A 20,444-nucleotide genomic window follows, 5' to 3' on the forward strand; every position below is an offset into this window, starting at 1 on the left:
CTACATCACTCACACCAATCTCCTCTTATTCAATTTCCCCAGGAAAACTTTGGCTTTACTCTGCATGGTCTGATGTGCCTTCCTAGTCCACAAGCATGGACAAAAAGTTAAGAACAGTCTCAGGGAAAGTGAAAATTCCAGTCTGTCCCAAACGTGACTTAATCTGAACTTCTGCCCATAAGATTCCCTCCCCAAATAAAAAAAAATAGCTTACCCAAAAGTCCTTCATAGAGATAGACACGCTGGCTGCCATCCTCTGGACCTCTCCCTGGAGTACTCCCTTTGCTATCCTTCACACTCTGCTTCAGGTTGTGAGACTTGGCCTGAAAATAATACAAAAKATATTGAAATTTAATTCTGGGTTCTCTCTTGAGCTGCTGGGTTTAATAGATGCAGTTTGCAAGCTATACTTCAAAAAAGCTTCTCCCACAAACGTTCATAAAACAAATCCTTTGCTCAAAGAGCAGGGTAATACACTTAAACGTCCAGAGTCAAAGAAAAATCAAAGAGAGACAAATACTGAAATCAAAACACAGAGGAGGCAAAGTGCTTCCCGGGAGGAAAACAGAGGCAAAACAAAAAAATGCAAGCCCCAGAATAAAGGAAAGAGAAGTTAAACTTCTTCTGTCATCCCCCATATTTCACGCTTATGCATTCATAAAGATATGACATTAAGCAAATTATTACATATAATCTGGCCTGAAGGTCTGTGAATTGGGACTATAAGCCAGCAGGAGCTGTGACAATAAAACTGGGCCATTTATTTCTCCATGACCAGGTAAATTATGGTGTGATACYTGAATTCATTGTACATCATATACACCCATTATCTTTGTTCTACATCTCTTGCAAGGGTTCTTAGAATTCCATTTCGTTTCTATTTAGTTCTATTCTATTTAGTTTAGTAGAAAAACACAGAAAAGTAAATGTTAAAAAGTCTAATTTCTTAGTAACTGAGAGGACACCCTCTTGCAACTAAATAAACAATCATTGCATCATTACATGCTTTTTGCAGAAATCTGCCATGAAACACAATGGTTTTGTTTGTTTCTTAACATTAGAAGTAGAAGCCTTGTAAAGGCTTTTACAATCTTACCAGGATTATGAAATAATGACCACACTGAGACCAATCTTAAGGCACTGCAAGTTGTTTTCTTATTTCACTGAGAGCTTGATTTAGCCAAATCGAGTGCATCATTATTTTCTTGGTAAGGCGTATGTTAGAAATTGTACATGATAATCAAGGACTTTACAAAATGAAGTGCTTGCAAATCGTTTGGATTTTACTGTATACAAATTTTCCAACTAGACAAATATATTTAAAAGTTATGATTACACTTCAAATAGGACTAAAGTAATATTTTAAAGAAACAGAAAAGCTGCTAAAACTAAAATGGATTACTCCTTTCCTCTATCAAAGAGCTGCTCCTAAGAAACAGAGTATTTTCCTTGTTAAGTACAAACAATGCCCACCAATGTCGTATTGGCTCTGAAAGGCAATTAAATGTCCATTTGGTTGACAGAAATATTGAATGAATATTAAATATTACTAGAGTCTGTAAGGTGGTGCAAGATGTGAATTTACTACTTTTGAAAAAGCATTCATTGCACAGGAAACGAAGAAAGGTATGTGGATCCAGACAAAAGTACATCTCTGACATTTTAACATTATAAGTCATTGCTGATTAACCCTTGGAACTGAATCAGAGATTCTCTTCCATACATGCACACATGTTGAAATATTACTGTACAAGATCTATTTAAAAAAAAAAAAAAAGGAAGTCTGCAATGCCCTTACAAAGATAGAGCTAGTAGCAGAGTTTGTCTCAATTTCACTGTCTGACACAGTGCCTCTGGATCCTGCCAAATTGCCACCATTTTCCACACTCGGGCCATCACCAGCATTGCTGCTCAAGTCACTGTCTGCTCCCAATGTTTCTCCAGAACTGTTACTAACCTGTGGAGAAAAAATAAAGCAATTACCTTCAACAGACAAAGACAAAGGATAGAAAAGTTGTAAAATGTTTCTTCTTAAGGCACAAAACAAGTAGTACAACTGAAGGCTGTATTTGYSTTTTCTTCRTCATTATCTTTTCATCAAATCCTCCTCTGCAGGAAGAGGTTAAGAGACACTCAAAAAGCCCTTCAGAAAAATCACAGAACTGTTTCAGCTGAAATGTATCTGTTAAGATCATCCGCAGGCAAGCCTGCTCTGCTCAAGCAGGGTCAGCTACAGCATGTTCCTGAAGACCATGTCTGGTTAGGCTCTTTTATTTCTACAAATGGAGACCTCACAATCTCTCTGAGCAAACTGCTCTAGTGTTTGACCACTCTCAATATAAGAAACTGTTTTCTTGTGTTCTGATGGAATTTCCTGGCTGCCTCAATGGGTATTACTGAGAAGAGCTTGGCTCCCTTGCCTCCATTCACTCCCATCAGGTATTTACACCCACTGATTAGATACCCCCTGAGTCTTCTCCAGATTGAAGAGTCACAGTTCTCTCAGCATCTCTTTTAATGAAAGATGCTCCAATCCCTTTAATTGTCTTTGTGTCCCTGAGCTGGACTCMCTCCAGGAAATCCTTATCCTTCTTGTATTGARGAGTCYAGAAKTGGATATACYCTATTGCAGCCYCACCAGTGCTGAGTAAAGCAGAAGGTTCACTCCCTCAACCTGTAGACAATGCTCTTCCTAATACAGCCCAGAATACCRCTGGCCTTTTCTGCCTTGAGGCTGCACTACAGGCTCACAGCCAGCTTCTTGTCCATGAAGATCCCAAAGTCCTTCCCAACGTAGTTGTTTTCCAGCCAATTGGTCCGCAGTGTGTACTGGTGTTTGGAGTTATTCCTCCCCATAAGTACCACTTGGTGTTTTCCCCTTGTTGAACAGTTCCCCTCTCTGTCCAGTTCTCCAGCCTGTTGAGGACCTCAGAGYTGGGGCACAACCATCTGGGGTGTCAGTCATTCCTCCCAGGTTTGTATCATCCACRAACTTGCTSTGTGACATCCAGGTCTTGAGTGAACATGCTAAACAGTATTGACCCCTATACTGACCCCAGGGTACACCACTCACCACTAGAGACTTGTCTCCAGCCAGACTTTGTGMCACCTCTCACAGTTCTCTGGGCCCTGTCACTCAGCCAGCTTTCAATCCACCCACTGTCTATTCATCCATGATACAGTGGACAGTGTCAAAAGCTTTATCAAAGTTGAGGTAAACAACATCTGCTGTTCTCCCCTCACCCACCAGGCTAGTCATCTCACTGTGGAAGGCTATTAGGTTGGTTAAGCATGCCTGCCCCTTTRTAAATCCATTCTGATTAGYTCTAGTCAACTTCTTKTCCTTCATGTGTTTGGAAACTTTTCCCAGGAAGGCTTTCTCCATCAYCTTTCCCAAGGACAGAGGTGAGTCTGGCCAGCCTGTAGCACTCTAGACCTTTCTTCTCACCCTTCTTGAAGGTGAGATGGTATTTCCTGTCGTCCAGTCTTCAGGAAGCAATCCTATTCACCATGACTGTTCAGAGACAACCAAGAGTGGCACTGCAGTGGCATCAGCCAGCTGTCTCAGCACTTGTGGCTGCAACCCCTCAGGAACCACAATCAGTTTGTTGAAGCGCTCCCTAATCTGGTCATCCTCCACCAAGGGCAAACCTTTCTCATTGCACTCTTCCTCTGGTCTTAGAGGCCTGGGATTCCTGAAGGCCTGTTTTACGGGTAAAAATCTGAAGCACAGAATGAGTGCATCAGTCTTTTCCATCCGTCATCAGTTCCCCTGCCCAATTCAGCAGCAGATCTACAATTTCCCTAGTCATTTCTCTCGTTGCATATGCACTTGTTCTTGTTTCCATTCACATTCTTTGTCAGATTCAACTCCAGGTGCCTATTGGCTTTCCCAACCCTATCCTTGCAAGATGAGACAAAGAATGCATATTCCTCCTGTGTCACCTGCCCCTGCTTCAACCTCTTGTATACTTTCTTTTTATGTCAGAGTTCAGTAGAAGCTCTTTGCTCATCCACRCAGCCCTCCTGGCTGCTTTTGTTTGATTTCTTACTCGTTGACATGGACTTTTTTTGAGCTCGGAAGAGGACATATCTGAATGCCAACCAGCTCTTCTAGACCCTTCTTCTCTCTGGGGCAGTGTTGCAGAGAATTCATGTTTTTTGTCCATTACAATAGACAATCAGAGTATTATTCTTGTTAAAGGCTGAGAAAAGATCATGTAAAGCCAGATATTCACAGGCATGCAGCAGTATAGAGAGAAGAAAAAAAAAAAACAACAGAGAAGTTCCTTAGGTTTTTATCCCCAAAATATGCAACATCATATTATCTGGTAGGGAAAAGGTTTATTTTTTTTGCTAAATGCATTCCTGCTACCTTTTCCCTTTAGGCCCTATAGCTGATCAGAAAGCCAGCCATATTTTTACTTAATGCAAGTGCTTTAAGAATTCATCAGAGAATTTGTTCTTTTTTTTAATGCATCAAATGATCTGCCATTTTTTCTCTCAGGTTACCTTTTTAAACTTCTCTTTTTTATAGATGGTTTACACACACTAAGACATATTTAGAGAACTGTTGCAATCCACCAGTTCCTGAAATACACCAATATGTAGGAATATATAACAGCAACGAGCACCATATATGAAGGTTGCAATCTGCTCATAAAGAAAGCACTATATATGTTCTGTCAGACACACATGCTTGTTACCTACTCAGAGGGTCTGGAGAGAGAACTCACAAACATGTATTATGCACGTGTGACACTGTGCTGCCACACCACACAAAATGTAGGCATGAAATAAACGCCCTTCTCCACTTTAACATGCAGTCAATCACATACAGATTTCACTCTGGGCATATCCTACCACAGTGCTGACTTCAGAATCCTGGCTTGTACTTCGGACCATAACTGTAGGTCCTCCACTGGGAATAGAGTCAAAATCACTCTTCTGCAATCAAAACATATAAAGGACAAGAACAGTCACATTAGGTTTTACCATAAGGAGACAAGATCACTTCCCATTCTTCTGGGCTCTTGAGCCACATGCCTTATGCTTCCGTAGTTTATTTAACCAACCAAATAGAAACGACTGTCTGACTGTCAAAAAGATCATGGTATCCTGTAACTGAGTTCACAAAGATCAGTCCCCTAGAAAAATGGGCAAAGAAATTTTACCAAATGAGCGTTTCAAGAATACTCAAACCCTACAAGTCTTCCCATAATTAGGTAGTGAATAGAAGAATCCTGTCTTTTACCAYATAAATAAAGCAAGCATAGGAGCCACTGACCTGAGAACCTGAGGCCAAACTAAGGCCACTGTCTGCACTGATTTGGGATTTCTTCTCATCTGTTTCTCCCAAATCAAATTGTTTCACACCTTCTGGTCCTGTTGAAAGCAAAAAGTAAACAATTACTGGACCAAGAAAAAACAGCATAGCAGAAAGCAGATGACAGACTGGAAGCAGGAACAGTACCAATAAAACAGTTTTGCTTTCTCATTTATTTTATTTTTATTTTGTATTCTATTATTCCTTGGTACTGAAAACAACAAGGCAAACAGGACACATCTGCCAGTCTTCAAATATTAGTTTGAATTTCAAATACTATGAAGTCCAGGAGTGACTATAATTAAACAATACCTTTCTTAGCCATTCAAGAGAGATAAGAGGACAGACAACAATCAAGTAGCTTCCAGATACAACGCATGCAGACCAGTTGCCATTCAACTCTAGGAAGCCACTTCCTTTAATTCTTGATAACAAAAAAGGATACCTATTTATTTAAAAAGTCAGAATCCTTTTTTGAACAGCTAAATTTCTCAAAGTCCTGGACTGAGTTTTTTTGGTTGCCCACTGCAACGATCTAGGTAAAAATCAGGCAACGCATGACAAGAAAACAAACAGTGAAAATTGGTGTTACCCAGTGAGTTTTTCAAGGAATAAACTTATATGATGCTGTACTTCACATTCTCCAGTTACACTAACAAATGGCTCTCCAGAGTTGGCAATCACATAGGTCAGTAGAGAGAGAGGGAAATCAGCAAGCTTTTAAGTCATGCATTCATTAACGCGATAATCCAAAAAATAAAGAAGGGAAAGAAAGGATAAAGAACTTCATGTTCAATTTCCCATGCACTGTTAAAATTATATCATCTATTGTCCTTGGATGGGATGGCAGAAGGAAAAGAGAATGAAGGAGAGGTAGAGCCTGAAAAGAGATTTGGATAAGCACTGAATGAAGTAAATAACAATGCAAGAAAACAATGTGTTATAGGCTGTACACAGAATGTCAATACTCTCAGAACGGGGAAGAGACTGAAAGCAACACTTCTGCCATATCCATATCTGCCAACTATTCAGTAACAGGAAGACATGAACAGCTACTGGAGTATTTGTATTATATACCCATGACTATATCTAGTATCTCTAAGCAAACAATGCCACTATCTCTATAATCGCTGATCACAACAACCTAAGAATTATGAACATGTTTGTATTATATGTCATATTAGAGAGGATAAGACAGTGAAAAGGAAAGAAAAAGGGAAGGGAGGAGAGAGAGAGAGAGAGAGAGAAGGATAATATACAAAGATTTGTGGGAGTGAGTTTGAGATGGTATGTAAACTCATGAACAGCAAAGTCATAAGCGGGCTGTGCAGACCATACTAGCTTACTACTCAACCAACTCTTCCTGTGAAGTGTTTACATTTGTTATAGTTTTGTGTCTCTAGATCCAAATGCCTTAGTTACTGTAAATCAGCTCATCAAAGACTCTAAGAAAAAGAAAGCATAAACAAAATTTACTGAGAAGAATAACTAAAATTATCTTTTCTAATAATTTGGAATATTGTTTCTCACTGAAATACACATTGCTCACTTCTAGAGGTCTATTTCCACTCATTCAAGTGGTCATCATTTCTAGCTCTGATACAGCAAAAAGTCTTTTATCTCATTACTAAAGCAATAACACTAAATTTCAGTCGTGTGTTCTAAGCAATTTAGGAGTTTCCTGTCCCAATACAGAAATCAGATACATTTCTGCCAGATTGACTTAAAGGAATTGAAACTGACTGAAGCAATTCAGATTTCTGAGGGCTGTAAGTTTAAGGAGCGCTAAAGCCACAATTACATTGTTGTCACTGTCATTTTACAAGCACTTACAAACCTCCCTTTCCTTCTTTGTGAAGCCATATGTCTAGCACACATGGAACACTAAAACCTCCATTTATCCTTTCCAATGCAGGCACCTATCTGAAAGGCTCAGTGTGGGAGAGCAGGCGTATGCATGTGTTATGTGTCTGTGTCACACGCTCCTACTTCACCAAATAGCAATTCACAACTAAAATATGGTAAGCTGTACTGCAGAGATACCCCATTCACCCCATTCTTTCTGAAGTAACTCCAGATGCTAATTTATACTTGACAGAAGTATTTAATTAAGGTGCCTGAAACTAATGTAAGCAAATGCAGTCCTAGTCAGAATGTCAGGAATTTTCACTTATTCATCTCAGGTATTAATCCTTCCCAAACTTCAGTCTGTGAAACAGGCATCAGCTCTGCAAAGCACAAACTACACTTGTGGTTAGGAAACACCTACCACAAAATGGTTGTTATAAACTAGCTGGTGTCCTTATGCCATATGTCCCTATTTACAACAGTGACAATCAGAAGAGCAAAACCTTGTACTATACCTGCATATTATACATGTTCAATATTTTATTCATTACCATATTTCAACAGATGTTCAGAATTGTGTAGATTTAGACTATTATTTAGACTCTGCAACAGCCTCAAACTATTTCACTCCTCCTTTACCAAGGGATATAAAAAAACAAAATCYGGTTGATTCCTTATTATGAGGCTATTTTCTAGCAGCCATCACTAAATACAATTCTTCACATATACCTTCTCTCTCGCCCTCAAAAGTATTTCTTGTTGCAGACTGACTGCTCATGGTTGATGCCAGTTAACAATATTTGCCATCCCACAGCTTGAACAAACAGGGAATTCTTCATTCCAGTAACATTTAATCAATCAATATATCCATGCCAACAACTTGCTAAACAAGTTTTAACTTTTAAGGAAGCAGATGGAAGTATCCTAAAATTCTTTCATATTTATCTGATTGGTGAGGATGCAGAACACCTGCTTCCCCTTCTTTGAAAAAGGCAACATTCAGGAGAGGAAAAAAAAGAAAGGAAAAAAAAAAAAGAAGAGACATTTGAACACAATTTCCTCAGGGCAAACACATCTGTTTGGTCTCTCTAATGCAGACTCTCTTGATAGACTTTGTTCTTGTATAAACAGTACAAAATCAGTGTGCCATAGATGCAAGCTCACCCTGCACCTGGGGAGTTGGCAGTTATGGGGAGGCTGGAGGAGTCAGTTTCTACATTTTTTTAAATTTCCTTACTCGTTTTTTCCAAAGATTTTTGCTTTTTCACTTCCTGGTGCTTGTTCCACAATTCTACCCAAGATGCATTGAAAGCAGGAGAGAAAGAGAAAGAGTCAGCGGCTGGTCAGACAGGTGAAAATGGGGAAAAAAATTTCCAACAAAAAACCCACCCCTTCACCTCAAAAAAAAAAAAGAAAAAACAAAAAAGAAAAAAAGGCAGAGGTTTACGACAACTACTGAGTGAAGGGTTAATTAACACCATTTTAAAATAAACCAATGTTAGGTATTGAGCACTGCATCATCTCTTAGCAGAAATCAAACACTGGAGATGACTTCACACAGTTGTAGTGGTGGACCCCGTTCCCCTCCTTGGGCTGCACTTTGGCAACAGTGAATCAACTAAGGAAAAACAGCTCTTAGAAACAAATAATTAAYCACCTTTTCTAAGAAAGGGATTTAAGACTGCCAGATATTTAATCCTCTAAAACATAAGTATCACAGAAGCTCTAATTAACAGAAACATTTTAATGTCTCTAGTTTATATCACTGAAAGGAGAAAGACACAAAAGCAGCAGCAGCAATTCCAAAAATAATAAAGTGTAGGTTAACACAACACTTAACCAATATTTTATCTTACAGATTATCACAAAGTTTACAAGTTATTTTTGACCTGACAACATTCTCAATAAATGCTTGGCTCTGCCTATGAACCATTCTACATGCAAAGAACTGAGCTACTCTGCCTCCACTTGTTCCTATCACGGTGTAGAGAACAGAAAACAGTGAAGAACTAAAATGAGCRAGACAGCAGGCATGCTTAACTCCAAATTCCAAATCTCAAAATCACAGCACTCAAATCAAGCAGAATTCTGTAAGAGGATATACAATGCACAGAACAGCAAAACAGTCTGAAGTTTTCTTAAAATTGCATTTGAAACTTAGCCCCAGGACAAAACAGTGATGTGGCACTTGCACTTTTCTACCACCCACATTGCTCAACCCTCTGAAATGCTGTCACCTCTTCTGCTTAGAAACATCAGATCATTCCAGGTACTGGCCTGTGGGCCARAGGAAATCACAAGCTGACATGCAGAACTAACTCTAAATGTTAGGCACTGTCCTCTCTCACTAGCACCATTAAAGCTGGGGATGCTACAGAGGAAGATCCTTTTAGRAAAGTGGCAAAGGAAAGGAAAAAGAAGTAAAATGTTCTTTTACTGCTCTTCAAGAAAACTTCCTGAGCAACTAAAAGGTCACTTAAGTGTGTCAGAAACCCATTCCACACTGCAAATAGCAGAAATAAGTGCAAGGAAGGCTCTAAAAAAGTTCTATCGAGCAAAATGTCCACTGGAAAAAAAAAATTAAAAGGATAGTGCCATAACTGTGGAGGAAGGCTCCARAGTATTATCAAAAAAGACATCAGGAGTGAGACAAATGCAACATGGTAGAAAAAGCTAGAAAGATAGCTTCTAGCCTACCAATTTCTAGATCTGCTCCATGATTGATGGATGTTCCTTCAACTTTCATAAATAGACAGATGGATAGAAAAAAATTGTTTAGGGATCCAAACAGCATCCTACAGGCTTATCAAGCTGAGCACACACTGACACAGATAACAATCTCTAAGATGGACTGAATTTATTTGTTAAAGAGCTTTGAAAACATCTGGTCTCCTCCGTGCTCAGTCTATAYGGCTTTACTTTAAAAATCACCAGTCTGAAAACTACAGTACCTGCCATTAAATTACTTCTAGCTGACTTGTCTGTTAATTCAGTGTACAGTATATCCTAGCACATTAAAAACAGACTAGATTTTACTCTCAACTACTTAATCAAAGAAGAAAAATAAAACTTCAAATAAACTCATGTGGCATAAAATACTGCATCTATAACTTCATTACATGACCCTGAACTAAACTGGACAGCAGATCCAAAAAGGACCTGATGCAGACAAATTATGTAGCACAATCTTTCCTGTTTAAAAAAATAGAAAAAAATAATGTATCTGAAGGATTAAACAAGTATTTAGAAACTAGTAATGGAACCTTCAGTAAGTACAGACATTTTCATTATCAGTTATGTAAAGTAGGCAATAAACCAAACTAATCACTAACAAATGGGGGGAAACTATTAACTGTTAACTTCATAGCCAYGAATGTCCTAACAAAAAGACCAACACTATGGTGTTGACATGGTGATGACAATGAACCCTGGAAGACAAGAACCCCAGAAGTAAGCAACKGGTGATGTTTTAGGAAACAAAGTTTCAGAAGCATCATCTTCACAATGAATTTTCTAGCTAGGATTTAGGTATCAAAATTTAGGTATCAAGATCAAACCTCAGCTGGTAAAAATTCATCCCACTTCACCTCAGAAGTAGGAAACTCTGTGAACTTCATGGCCATCATTCCTGGAGTACAAGAAAACTGCACAGATTCAGCTACCACAGCTCTAGATCTCAGATGCAGTTTATTCCCCACACTAACATACAGTTAACATATGACTACTGCAAACAGAGCAGTGCATTATTTTACTCCATCCTTCTGAAGACTTCTCATTCTAGTATTTTCTCCTGTATCTAGGTCAAAAGGTTAGCAGCCCAATTTGTATTCTGTTTATACAATACCAAGAGATGAATTCAGTTTTGTTTATATATCTGCAGCCTGGTGTAGGTTCTAAATACCATCCAAACTTCACAGAATCAAGGAACACATGAAGTTCAAAGGGACCTGTGGACATAATCAAATCCAAAGTCCCTGCTCAAAGCAGGGTCGACAAAAGCTGCCTGCCACAGGACCATGTCCAGTCAGGTATTCACTGTCTCCACAGATGGAGAATCCACCCCCTTTCCAGGCAACCTGTTGCAGKGTGGATCATCTTCACATAAAAACATTTTTTCTCATGTTTAAATGGAACTACTTACAAATACTTTGTTATTTCAGCAACATGTAAATGTTTACCAAATGCTCTTCCCTAAATAAATTAGTTTGAATGAGAACAGTTGCATTTCCCTACAAAAGGAATTTCAACCAAGCCATGACTAACTCCAGTACCATATATCCTATGCTCTCTTATTCTGAAGTTTCCACGACAGAACGAAAAAGAAACATAACGGCCAAGCAGCTTTAAATTATGGTCCTGCAACACAAGAGAAACTTTCTTTACTTCCAGATCACGAGAGAGAGAGAGATGAACATGGAGACTATATTGTTTTTACAGCAACTTCCTAACCAGTTCATGGTTAAACACGAAAGCAGCTAGAAAGAAAGGGYTCCAGAAAAACATTCAAGTCTTGTGAACTTTGGTCAGTTTTGGTAAAACCAAACCATCCTTCTTGTAACTTAGCTCCACAGAAGAYAAGATTTTCCTCTAGGAAATCATCATAGCATCAGAACAAACGACAAAAATTACCTTTGCCTGACCTTGAAGACTGTGAATTGTTTAAGGCTGGCAAAACAGTATTTCAATATTCTGGCAACAGTAGTTAACATGGCATATTAAGTAGCACTTCTTTGAAAAGCATTTCTCATGATGCTTCACAAACTGGAACTATCTGATCTCTAKGATTTCCATTTCTATGAGGCATTAATTTAATCTAAGGGAAAGACGCAGTCTTAGCAATCTCATCAAAAGATTTCATTCTTTAAAAGAACACTGTCCTAGAGCCTGGTTTACTCAGAAGTGTACTTTTCTTTTTCTCTTCTACAGAAAAGYAATCAAGTACCCAAAGCAAATCAAACAACTAACTGAAACACTGGAAATCTGAATATGAATCCYTTTCAGCTTCCTGACAGCTTTGCAAATACCGTGCAAGACTAGTTCCTAACCAACTGGTTCCACATATTACCCCTTTAAACAAGAAAGAAAATCAAGTCAGAGAATTCAGAATCAATTCAGGACTCAACAGCRTCCAGCCTGCAGTTATGTGTGTGTAAGAATGAATGTCTGCACTCCTCACATTTAACTGCTCAACTCACACATTCCCCTGTCTTATGGCACATACTACACTTATATCCTCACAGCACCACACTTTCAGAAGATTAATSTTTCATACAATTATTCCATTAAAATGTTATTTTAAATAGGCTATAAGAAGCAATGTCTAAAATTTAGCATAATATATTTTTGCAGTTGACAGAAAATTTCTCATATGCTGATGGCACTTCTCATGTTTATAACCCACAGCCCACTGGATTCAACCAAAATATTTTTTTTTCTCCTCCACCAAAAAAAATCTGTAAAGTCCTTTTTAAATAAAACAGTTCTGAAAACCCTACCTCAAACTTTTTCTCAAGACACAGCAAAAAGCTATACCATCTAAAAAGTAACATAGGAAAGTCTCCAGAGACCAGCCCAGCAGATGCTGTTTAGAAGAACACACATTCTATTTGCTGTTGCACAGAAGGAAAATCCATCAGTCCTGCTCACTGAAATTGTAACACTATAACTAAATTTTTTTGGAAATTTTATTGTTAACAAACAGCAGATTTTAGATCCTACTTTTATCAGGATACAATCTACATTATTSACAGGCAGCCAGCAATGATAGAAAAACCTTTGATTCATGTTTCCCTTCCACAGTTGCCCTTTCTGAAGTCCTTGCTGTCCCTGTTTCTCTTCTGCAATTCCTGCTGCTTGAAAACAGCACAGAGCAATAAATAAAACTATTTAAGGTGTAATTAAATATAGAAACAATTAAAACCAGACAGCTTCCGGGAGAAAAATTGTGGGGGATCATTTATCCAAGAGTAGAGTGAGAACACACATGATTGTTCCTTGTGATCCAAGGTGTAAATGAAGCATGTTATGTGGTGTGTTAAAATGGAGAAAATGCAAATAGAACCTAATGCCAAAACAGAAGTCCCCCCTGCACTTCACATGCACCTCAATACACACCAATGGAAGCAATAAAATTTTCTTCCTTTAGACTTCTTGTGTCAAACTCCCTCAGCCCTTTGCCTGCAGGGCTCGGTGGCTTTGGCATTAGATGAGGTACTGGCAGCTGCATTGCAGGTTTTGGCTCCACTCTTGGGGATGATGCAGGATCCTTGCCAACTGGAGTGACCGATCCATCTGTGGGACTTCGTTTTCTCTTTTCTGGTTCTTTAAATAAAAAGAGCAGTGTTGAAAAAAAAATATAAATAAATAACTAGGAAGAAACATAAGGAATAGGAAATGAGAGCAGGAGAAGAAAGCTGAGACAGATGGTCTCACCTAAATCATTAAGGCTGGCACTGAAACAGCTCAGTGCCACATTTGTTCCCATAGGTCACGGCTTGGTGATAGTCTGACACACTGGTGGAAACAGTAGAGAAAGCCAGAGTGCTGTTTTAGGGATACTCAAGAATCTCATTCCTGAATATTTGAAACCTAGKAATAACCYTAACGCTAACCCTAACTCTAGCATCTCCTCCACCAAGTTGCAAAAATGAAATCACTCTGCCTAAATTATCAAGAACATAATTTATAGAAGGTAAGCTCCTCTCGCAGTGCAAAGATGAAAAATACCATCATTTTCATGGGTAACATACAATGAAACTTCCATTAGGGAAAAAAACTAAACAAAAAACCCTGTCAGCTATAGTCCTTCCATCAATCTCTGAGACTTCCTATAACCATGTCCCCAGGGGCAGTTTGGATTATTTCTCTGTATCAAACCCCACAGTYTGGATTACAGCAAAACCTTCAGAATAAGACCAGGCTTTCCATAAARAGCCTCCTGCAATCCTGCACAAACTATTCCAATATCTGATGAGTCTAATAGTCAAAACATCACATCTATTATCTAAATCTGTCACACCACTAGGCCTTGTGACACCATTGCTCAGCAGATTTAAGATTCTGCTACCAGCAACGCCTTTCTATTTAGATAATAACTGAAAATAATTGACACTTAGCACTCAACAGACTGAACAYTTCCATCCTTCAGAGGCAAAACTGTTTTTCCAATAACCTGCAGATCTTCTCAGAAACCTCCTCAGTTTTGCAAGATGTGATGATCAGAACASGAAGCACTACCTTAGTTGTGGGTCTTGTTACTGATATATCAAGATACCATATAGTAGCTTTATTTCAAATGYATATTCACAGAAAGAAACAGTGTCCCCTTCTCCGTTTTTACAGACACAGTAAACAGCAGAAAGATCACACGCAGCTGCCATTTTCAGAGAGCCTGCTTCCTAGGATATACTTCCCAATCCTACTATTATTTTCCTCCCTATTGAGATTGCCTGCAACAACTTTCCAAGACTGTGGTGGGACAGTTACAGCTGAAGSTCCCCACTCCCAGAATTTCCACTTTAGCTGTAAAGTGTCAGGTTTTGTATCTCACTGTAGAGTTTCCATTTTCAATTACATACGAGTATGGCCRTTATTTTGCTTTGATCCAGCTGCATGTGTGTAAGAAACACAAAACAGGCTTCAAGCTTTGTAAGGTTCAATAACAATGGTACAATGCTTGGCAATTTGGAAGTGCTGGAAAACCCCTGAAATATCAGAAGGCACAAAAACAGCTACCTTCCCAATAAGGATCTTGTTTGGTTCATAAACATTGTATTCTCACGAACATTTCTCTTACCTTTATTATAATAGTGAGTGTGTGCTATCTCTAGCAGGCCAAAAACACTGGCCATGCCTCCCAGGCCAGCATTTGCATATGACTGCTCCAGGCTTAACACAGTGCACTTCAGCAGGTCCAGCATGCCTTTATAAACCTTGCGGCTGATCTCCTGCAATGAAAACCCCRTTAGCGCTGCTATTTCAGACGTGAGAAAATAATTCAAGAACATAAATTCCAAAACCGCTGTAAAACCAGCTTTTCACAATTGACAAAAACTTCCTGTGTCAGCAGACACTCAGTGTGTGGAGCCTGCTGAGTTGAGCACTGACCACATCCTGTATGACATCCTGTCGAGCATCTTCTTCGGACTGGATGGCGCGATTCAGCTTGCTCAGCACGAACACACGCAGCTGCTCGCTCTCCAGCAGACGTCGCACTCTCTTCATGTTCAGCCAGCCAACACCTTGCCCATCAAGAACATTGTGTACCACCTCCTTCAGGAACTGCTGGTTCTCACTGATAGATTTTAGAGAAAGCAGGCAAAAGTTAATCACCCTCTGCTTACTTTGGCTTGCGTAGGAAGGGAGCTATGGCCTGGGCACACACAGAAGTACTTTTCCTATCAACATACTTAACATCTAGCTCTGCCTGCTGCTAACGTTATCTGCACACAGTTCCATGAGTGTAGGATCAAATATTTTATTTTGTCCTTAATTTCCTATAATAAGCCATAATCAGCCCCTCTAGGGGCTGTCTAGATACCCCACTTTACCCTTCACCTTCACAGAACTTCTGAGAAATCCACAGGAATCCTTTATGCCTCAACCTTCTTCCACAGCMCCCATGTCTGAGCTGTAGGCTTTCTTTGAAACAGGAAGTGCAGCACTACTAATGCATTACTGCAGCAGCCTTGGCACATGTTTTATGTGGCCTGTTTGTTCAGCTTTTTTTTCCACAGAGGGAAAGTTAAGAAGAAGAAAATTCCAGGGCAACTTGCTGCATTCCTCAGTCTGAACTGCAGTTATTGCTCTTTTTTGTCTCCCAAACCCAGTAGATCTAAGTAAATTCACTCCACTCATGAATGCTACGTAAGAATGGAAGGAGAAAGCACAAGCATGGGTCAGGTAATGTTTACTTGCACCTAAGTCCCTTCCCAAGGTTGAGAAAAGCATTTCACATGAATTCATGGAATCGAACTGCTTCATTGGACTTAGCCGAACCTCCTGCACGGTGTATTAAAACTCTACTGGGGCTAGATCATCTGGTTCAGAACCAGGTGATCAATTCAATTCCAAAGAATAACTACAGAGTTAAAAAGTAGGAACATAGAACTTTTTGGATCTCAGAGAGGAGGATACATTTTGAAGCACAGAAAAATAAGCATGTGTGCTATTAACYGTAGGATCACCCATACCAAATTTTCTCATAGAATATGTCCTGTACAATACGTCCAGGTCTAGGACCACAGAAAAGAATTATTTAGTTTTTAACAGCTGGACTTCTGAGAAAACACTGGCCAAGTATGAGACCACTCTAACCACAATGTACACTCGAAAAGCAACAAAAACTGTTACCTGGAATTGCTAGTTCGTCCCTGAGGTGATGGAGATTCTCTTTTCACTGTTGGGCTGTGCTTTATGACTGAAGACTTCTGATCAACAAGGGCCCGTCTGTTTCCTAAAGAGGAAAGGAAACAGAATGAGAGGGAAGGGTGGGAGGAAAATAATCTGATCCCAGGACAGTAACAAGCAAYGCTAAAGTTGGCTAACACACCTATTTGAATTACAGGTAACAAACTTCAAACAAAATGGAAACTCCAAAAAAGCAGCAGCGTATATAATATTCTAGCATCACACATCGGCAGAAAACAGTAATGGGAGTAATGCAGAGAGAAAAAGAGAAGATGGTAATGGGAGCAGGAGGTGAGAGGCAGGAAAAGTTTGGCTGCTGTGCATGCAGTTCCACAACAAGAACCATCTTCAAATTAGTCACTATATGTAAAAGCATAATGCATTGAGGGTGACTAGTATAGATCATGTGGTACTGGTTACCCAGTGAGAAAGGTAGCCCAAAGTCAGGCATAGGGAATGCTGGAAATTGTTACATCATGCACAGCTCATGCTGTAGGGAACCCACCTTCATTGCTTACTGGGCCAGCTTCAGTAATAATCTCCATTATAGTATTTAACCCAAATACTGGGACACAAAATAYACAATTAGTAGTGTACTGCTATATTACACTCCCCACTGTCAGCATCAAAAGAGTCCAACTAGCAGCTTTTTCCCAGCCCTCCCTCAAAATAAAACCCAAATGACACTAGAGCAGGATGGATGTTTGAAAGCCCAAGACCACAAGGGCCAGAACAACTTATCTCAAGAGAGTGCTTGACTTGAAATTTGGCATTGTGGAACCAATGTATTGCATCTTCAAGGGCACTACTAAACATACTGTATTTGAATGGCACTACAAAAACCATCTGCATCACCAAGGAAATAAATCAATGGATGYGCATGAAATAAAAATTAAAAAGGAAGATGGGAAGTGGTCAAACAGCAGCAATGAAATGGCATCCCAGCATCATTTCCCATTACAGTTAGAAAACACACACTTGGCGAGAACAAGTTAATGCAGCAACTCTATATCTCTACAACAGAGACAAAAACATCTAAAAACCACTGAAGTGCCCAGTGGAAATCCCAGTGAGCCAGCATGCACATGTAAATGAACACACACACACACACACACACACACACACTTGCACATGCATAAAACAGACTGAGCTACTCCATGGAAATCCCATCCTCATATCTGCATAGTAACATTAAAGGCCCTACAGGATTAAAACAGTTAAGAAAAGAACACCAAAGTGCAGAAGATGAGGCACAAAGCATGAATGTGGAATGGCAAACCCCATCACTGTTTTCTTCCAATGCATGGAATCAGTCATTAAGTTCACCCATGGAAACCACTCTGACATGAAGCATGTTTCTTATCCAGTACAACTGGACATGAAAACAGAACCAACTGGTAAAAGGTTGTCAAAAACAGCTGTGCAGAGTCTCTGTCAGTGTTTTCACCCTACCAGTCCTGTTACTCCTCATTTTACACACAGGGAATGATTACTTGTCTCAAAAACAAAGTCCAAAGCAGAAACACGAAATCCAGCTTTTGGTCTTTGTTTCTACAAGGTCAAAGGTCAGCAAAACATCATACCAACCTTCATCCACATCCCTTCCCAATTCCAGATTAAAGTAATCTTTACCGATAAAAGTGATGAGGAGGAAAAATAAATGAAAAAAAATCAATACATTAAAACAAAAGCAGTAAATTCTAATCAGATAGAATAACCCAAAAGGCAAAATAAAACTTCTCCTCAGTACAGCATCTGAAAAGGTCTCAACTCTAAGACAGGAGCACAAGCTCAGTTACCCCTCCAAAATTACATCTGGTACAAGGATGACCAGGCTGTGTAACGCCCCATGGTGTGAGGGCCATTTTCCTAGTGCCCATTCAGACASGTTATCTGATGATACTGCAAACAAACAGGAGATGTTCTAATGAAAAGATTGCGCACGTATGCTAGGGATTGATCTTCACTCTCAGAGAACCAAAGCATGGTTGTAATTTGATTTTCTATTTAGCGATAAATGCTTTTGAAACTCACATAATCTGCAGTGTCCATGGGAGGTTGGCATTATCCCTAATTATAAATGCAGCAGCATCACTCTAATAAATTACTTAAGGCTAAGCATGAAGACAATGGCCGTACAAAAGTAGGACCTACCTCTTGGTTCCCATTCTTTATATTAAGTACTTAAAAATAAAACGAAACAAAATAYACTGTAAATGTTGGTTTTGTTTTGTATCTGTTAACACAGCCTAGACCAGACACTCTCCCATCCCAACACAGCCTAATTGTTGGGAAGAAGACTGACTGAGAAATACCAAGACAATTTATGGTCTCAATTCTTAACATAGGTACTACCCAAATGAYCAAAAGGTATCATTGCCAGGATTCCTGTTAGACTGCCAAGTCACAAGAAYTGTAAAGGCTGTAGAAGACAAACAGAAGAATGGTTACCTTTCAGGCTGGGAAAGGGAGTATTCTTGTCTCTCCCAACTTTGGTTGGTAGGGCTAAGTTGGACAGACTGAAACTTGTGCTGTGGTTTCTGTACAGGCTGCCTGTGACAGAAGAGAAAAGCATTTAAATGCCTGCTGCTCACTGCACACACCCAAACATCCTGTAATTCACTGTCTTATTTCAGATCATTAATGATTAAGTTCTTCTTTATTACCCAAAAGTCTCACAACCATACATTACATTGAAACCACATATGTAATCAGATTATTCTAAACACTACCAAACCCTAAGTCTTAGCATTTATGTCACAATAATTGATGTTGGATCTTAGTGACTTGTGTCTTGTGAAACATGGTAAATCTGCCATAGAACCATGCTTTGAAATAGAAGCTTTTCATTTATTAGGAAAAAACATACATTCTTCCTGGTATAGACACATCTTAAGGACACAATAATGCATCATCATCTGCTTAAGCCTGTAGAATGCCTGAAAGCATCACATTTAGATAAAAGAACTAACATTTCAACTTATTGAAGTGCCACCATATTATTTCAATTTGCTTTGGTTCTTTGTTTTTTTGTAGTCTTACTTTAGTAGCAGTCATTTTACCAGAAATAACCAATATATTTTCCCCAGTGTTACAAACTTCTTTCACTGCTTTTCACTGTAGTGCAAGACTCAACTGGCCACATCTTCTGTCACTCATTAAGAAATTCTAGCTTAGTGCTCACACCTGTGAATTTTTTTACTAAAATATAATGGAAAGTAGGCAGGAATTGAATTTGGCACCTAAACATACAACATGGCAGCATGGAAGGCATACTACTGTAAAATTTTTTTATGKATTTCCTAAAATTGCACAACACTTYGTTTAAATCAAACTGAAGGAATTACTAATCTGTGCCCTAAAGTGTCATACAACCCAAGGGGCTAAGCACAAAACCAAAGTCCTTCTAATTGAAGAATATATAAAGCAGTAGTTGTCAGCAGCTGACAGAAAGCCAGCATGACTACTTGAGAGCTGGTAACAATTTGACAATCAACTCATTCTCTTGACTAGCCATCCCTCTAATTCCAGCTTTCTGTAAACTCTGATATTATAAATAAAACTAGCTTAATTAATGCATTTGTACWTACTTGCAAAAGACATGATGCCCCCAAAACCTTCGCTGCTGTTGTTGGAGACAGTAGAGTTTGGGGAGCTGGCCCTGGAATCTGAATCTGCATCAGAATCACTGGCCAGTTTTAAACTGTTTGGCCGGAGTAACTTCTGAGACCTTTAAAAAAATTAAGTACAACTGTTACTAGCATCCCCCCTTCCTGCCCCAAATCAACACATTATATGACTGTGGGAGGCTGATGTTGGTCTCATTCCCATCAGTTTTCACCACATGACCTGCACCTTTGGG

The 20,444-nt window shown here is 39.2% G+C and overlaps 1 protein-coding gene across 7 annotated transcripts in view; it reads right to left on the minus strand.

Annotated features, from left to right (window-relative positions):
* MADD (MAP kinase activating death domain) overlaps window positions 1–20,444 on the minus strand; it is a 69,349-nt gene that overhangs the window by 20,474 nt on the left and 28,431 nt on the right. For 2 of the 7 annotated variants that reach the window (XM_057364696.1, XM_057364747.1), the window contains exons 15-25: window positions 20,173–20,312; window positions 19,034–19,135; window positions 16,526–16,628; window positions 15,281–15,467; window positions 14,970–15,120; window positions 13,289–13,495; window positions 8,412–8,465; window positions 5,288–5,385; window positions 4,864–4,947; window positions 1,799–1,957; window positions 215–323 (exon numbers count right to left, since the gene is read on the minus strand). In XM_057364696.1, the coding sequence (XP_057220679.1) occupies window positions 215–323; window positions 1,799–1,957; window positions 4,864–4,947; window positions 5,288–5,385; window positions 8,412–8,465; window positions 13,289–13,495; window positions 14,970–15,120; window positions 15,281–15,467; window positions 16,526–16,628; window positions 19,034–19,135; window positions 20,173–20,312 (1,394 nt within the window). Of the gene's footprint in view, window positions 1–214; window positions 324–1,798; window positions 1,958–4,863; window positions 4,948–5,287; window positions 5,386–8,411; window positions 8,466–13,288; window positions 13,496–14,969; window positions 15,121–15,280; window positions 15,468–16,525; window positions 16,629–17,087; window positions 17,148–19,033; window positions 19,136–20,172; window positions 20,313–20,444 lie in introns of all 7 variants that reach the window. The other 5 variants (XM_057364715.1, XM_057364732.1, XM_057364706.1 and 2 more) reach the window with 3 other exon arrangements.

This window comes from Malurus melanocephalus, unplaced genomic scaffold, assembly GCF_030028575.1.
Source record: "Malurus melanocephalus ecotype Western Australia unplaced genomic scaffold, MMel_1.1 scaffold_2, whole genome shotgun sequence".
Classification (NCBI taxonomy): Eukaryota; Metazoa; Chordata; class Aves; order Passeriformes; family Maluridae; genus Malurus; species Malurus melanocephalus.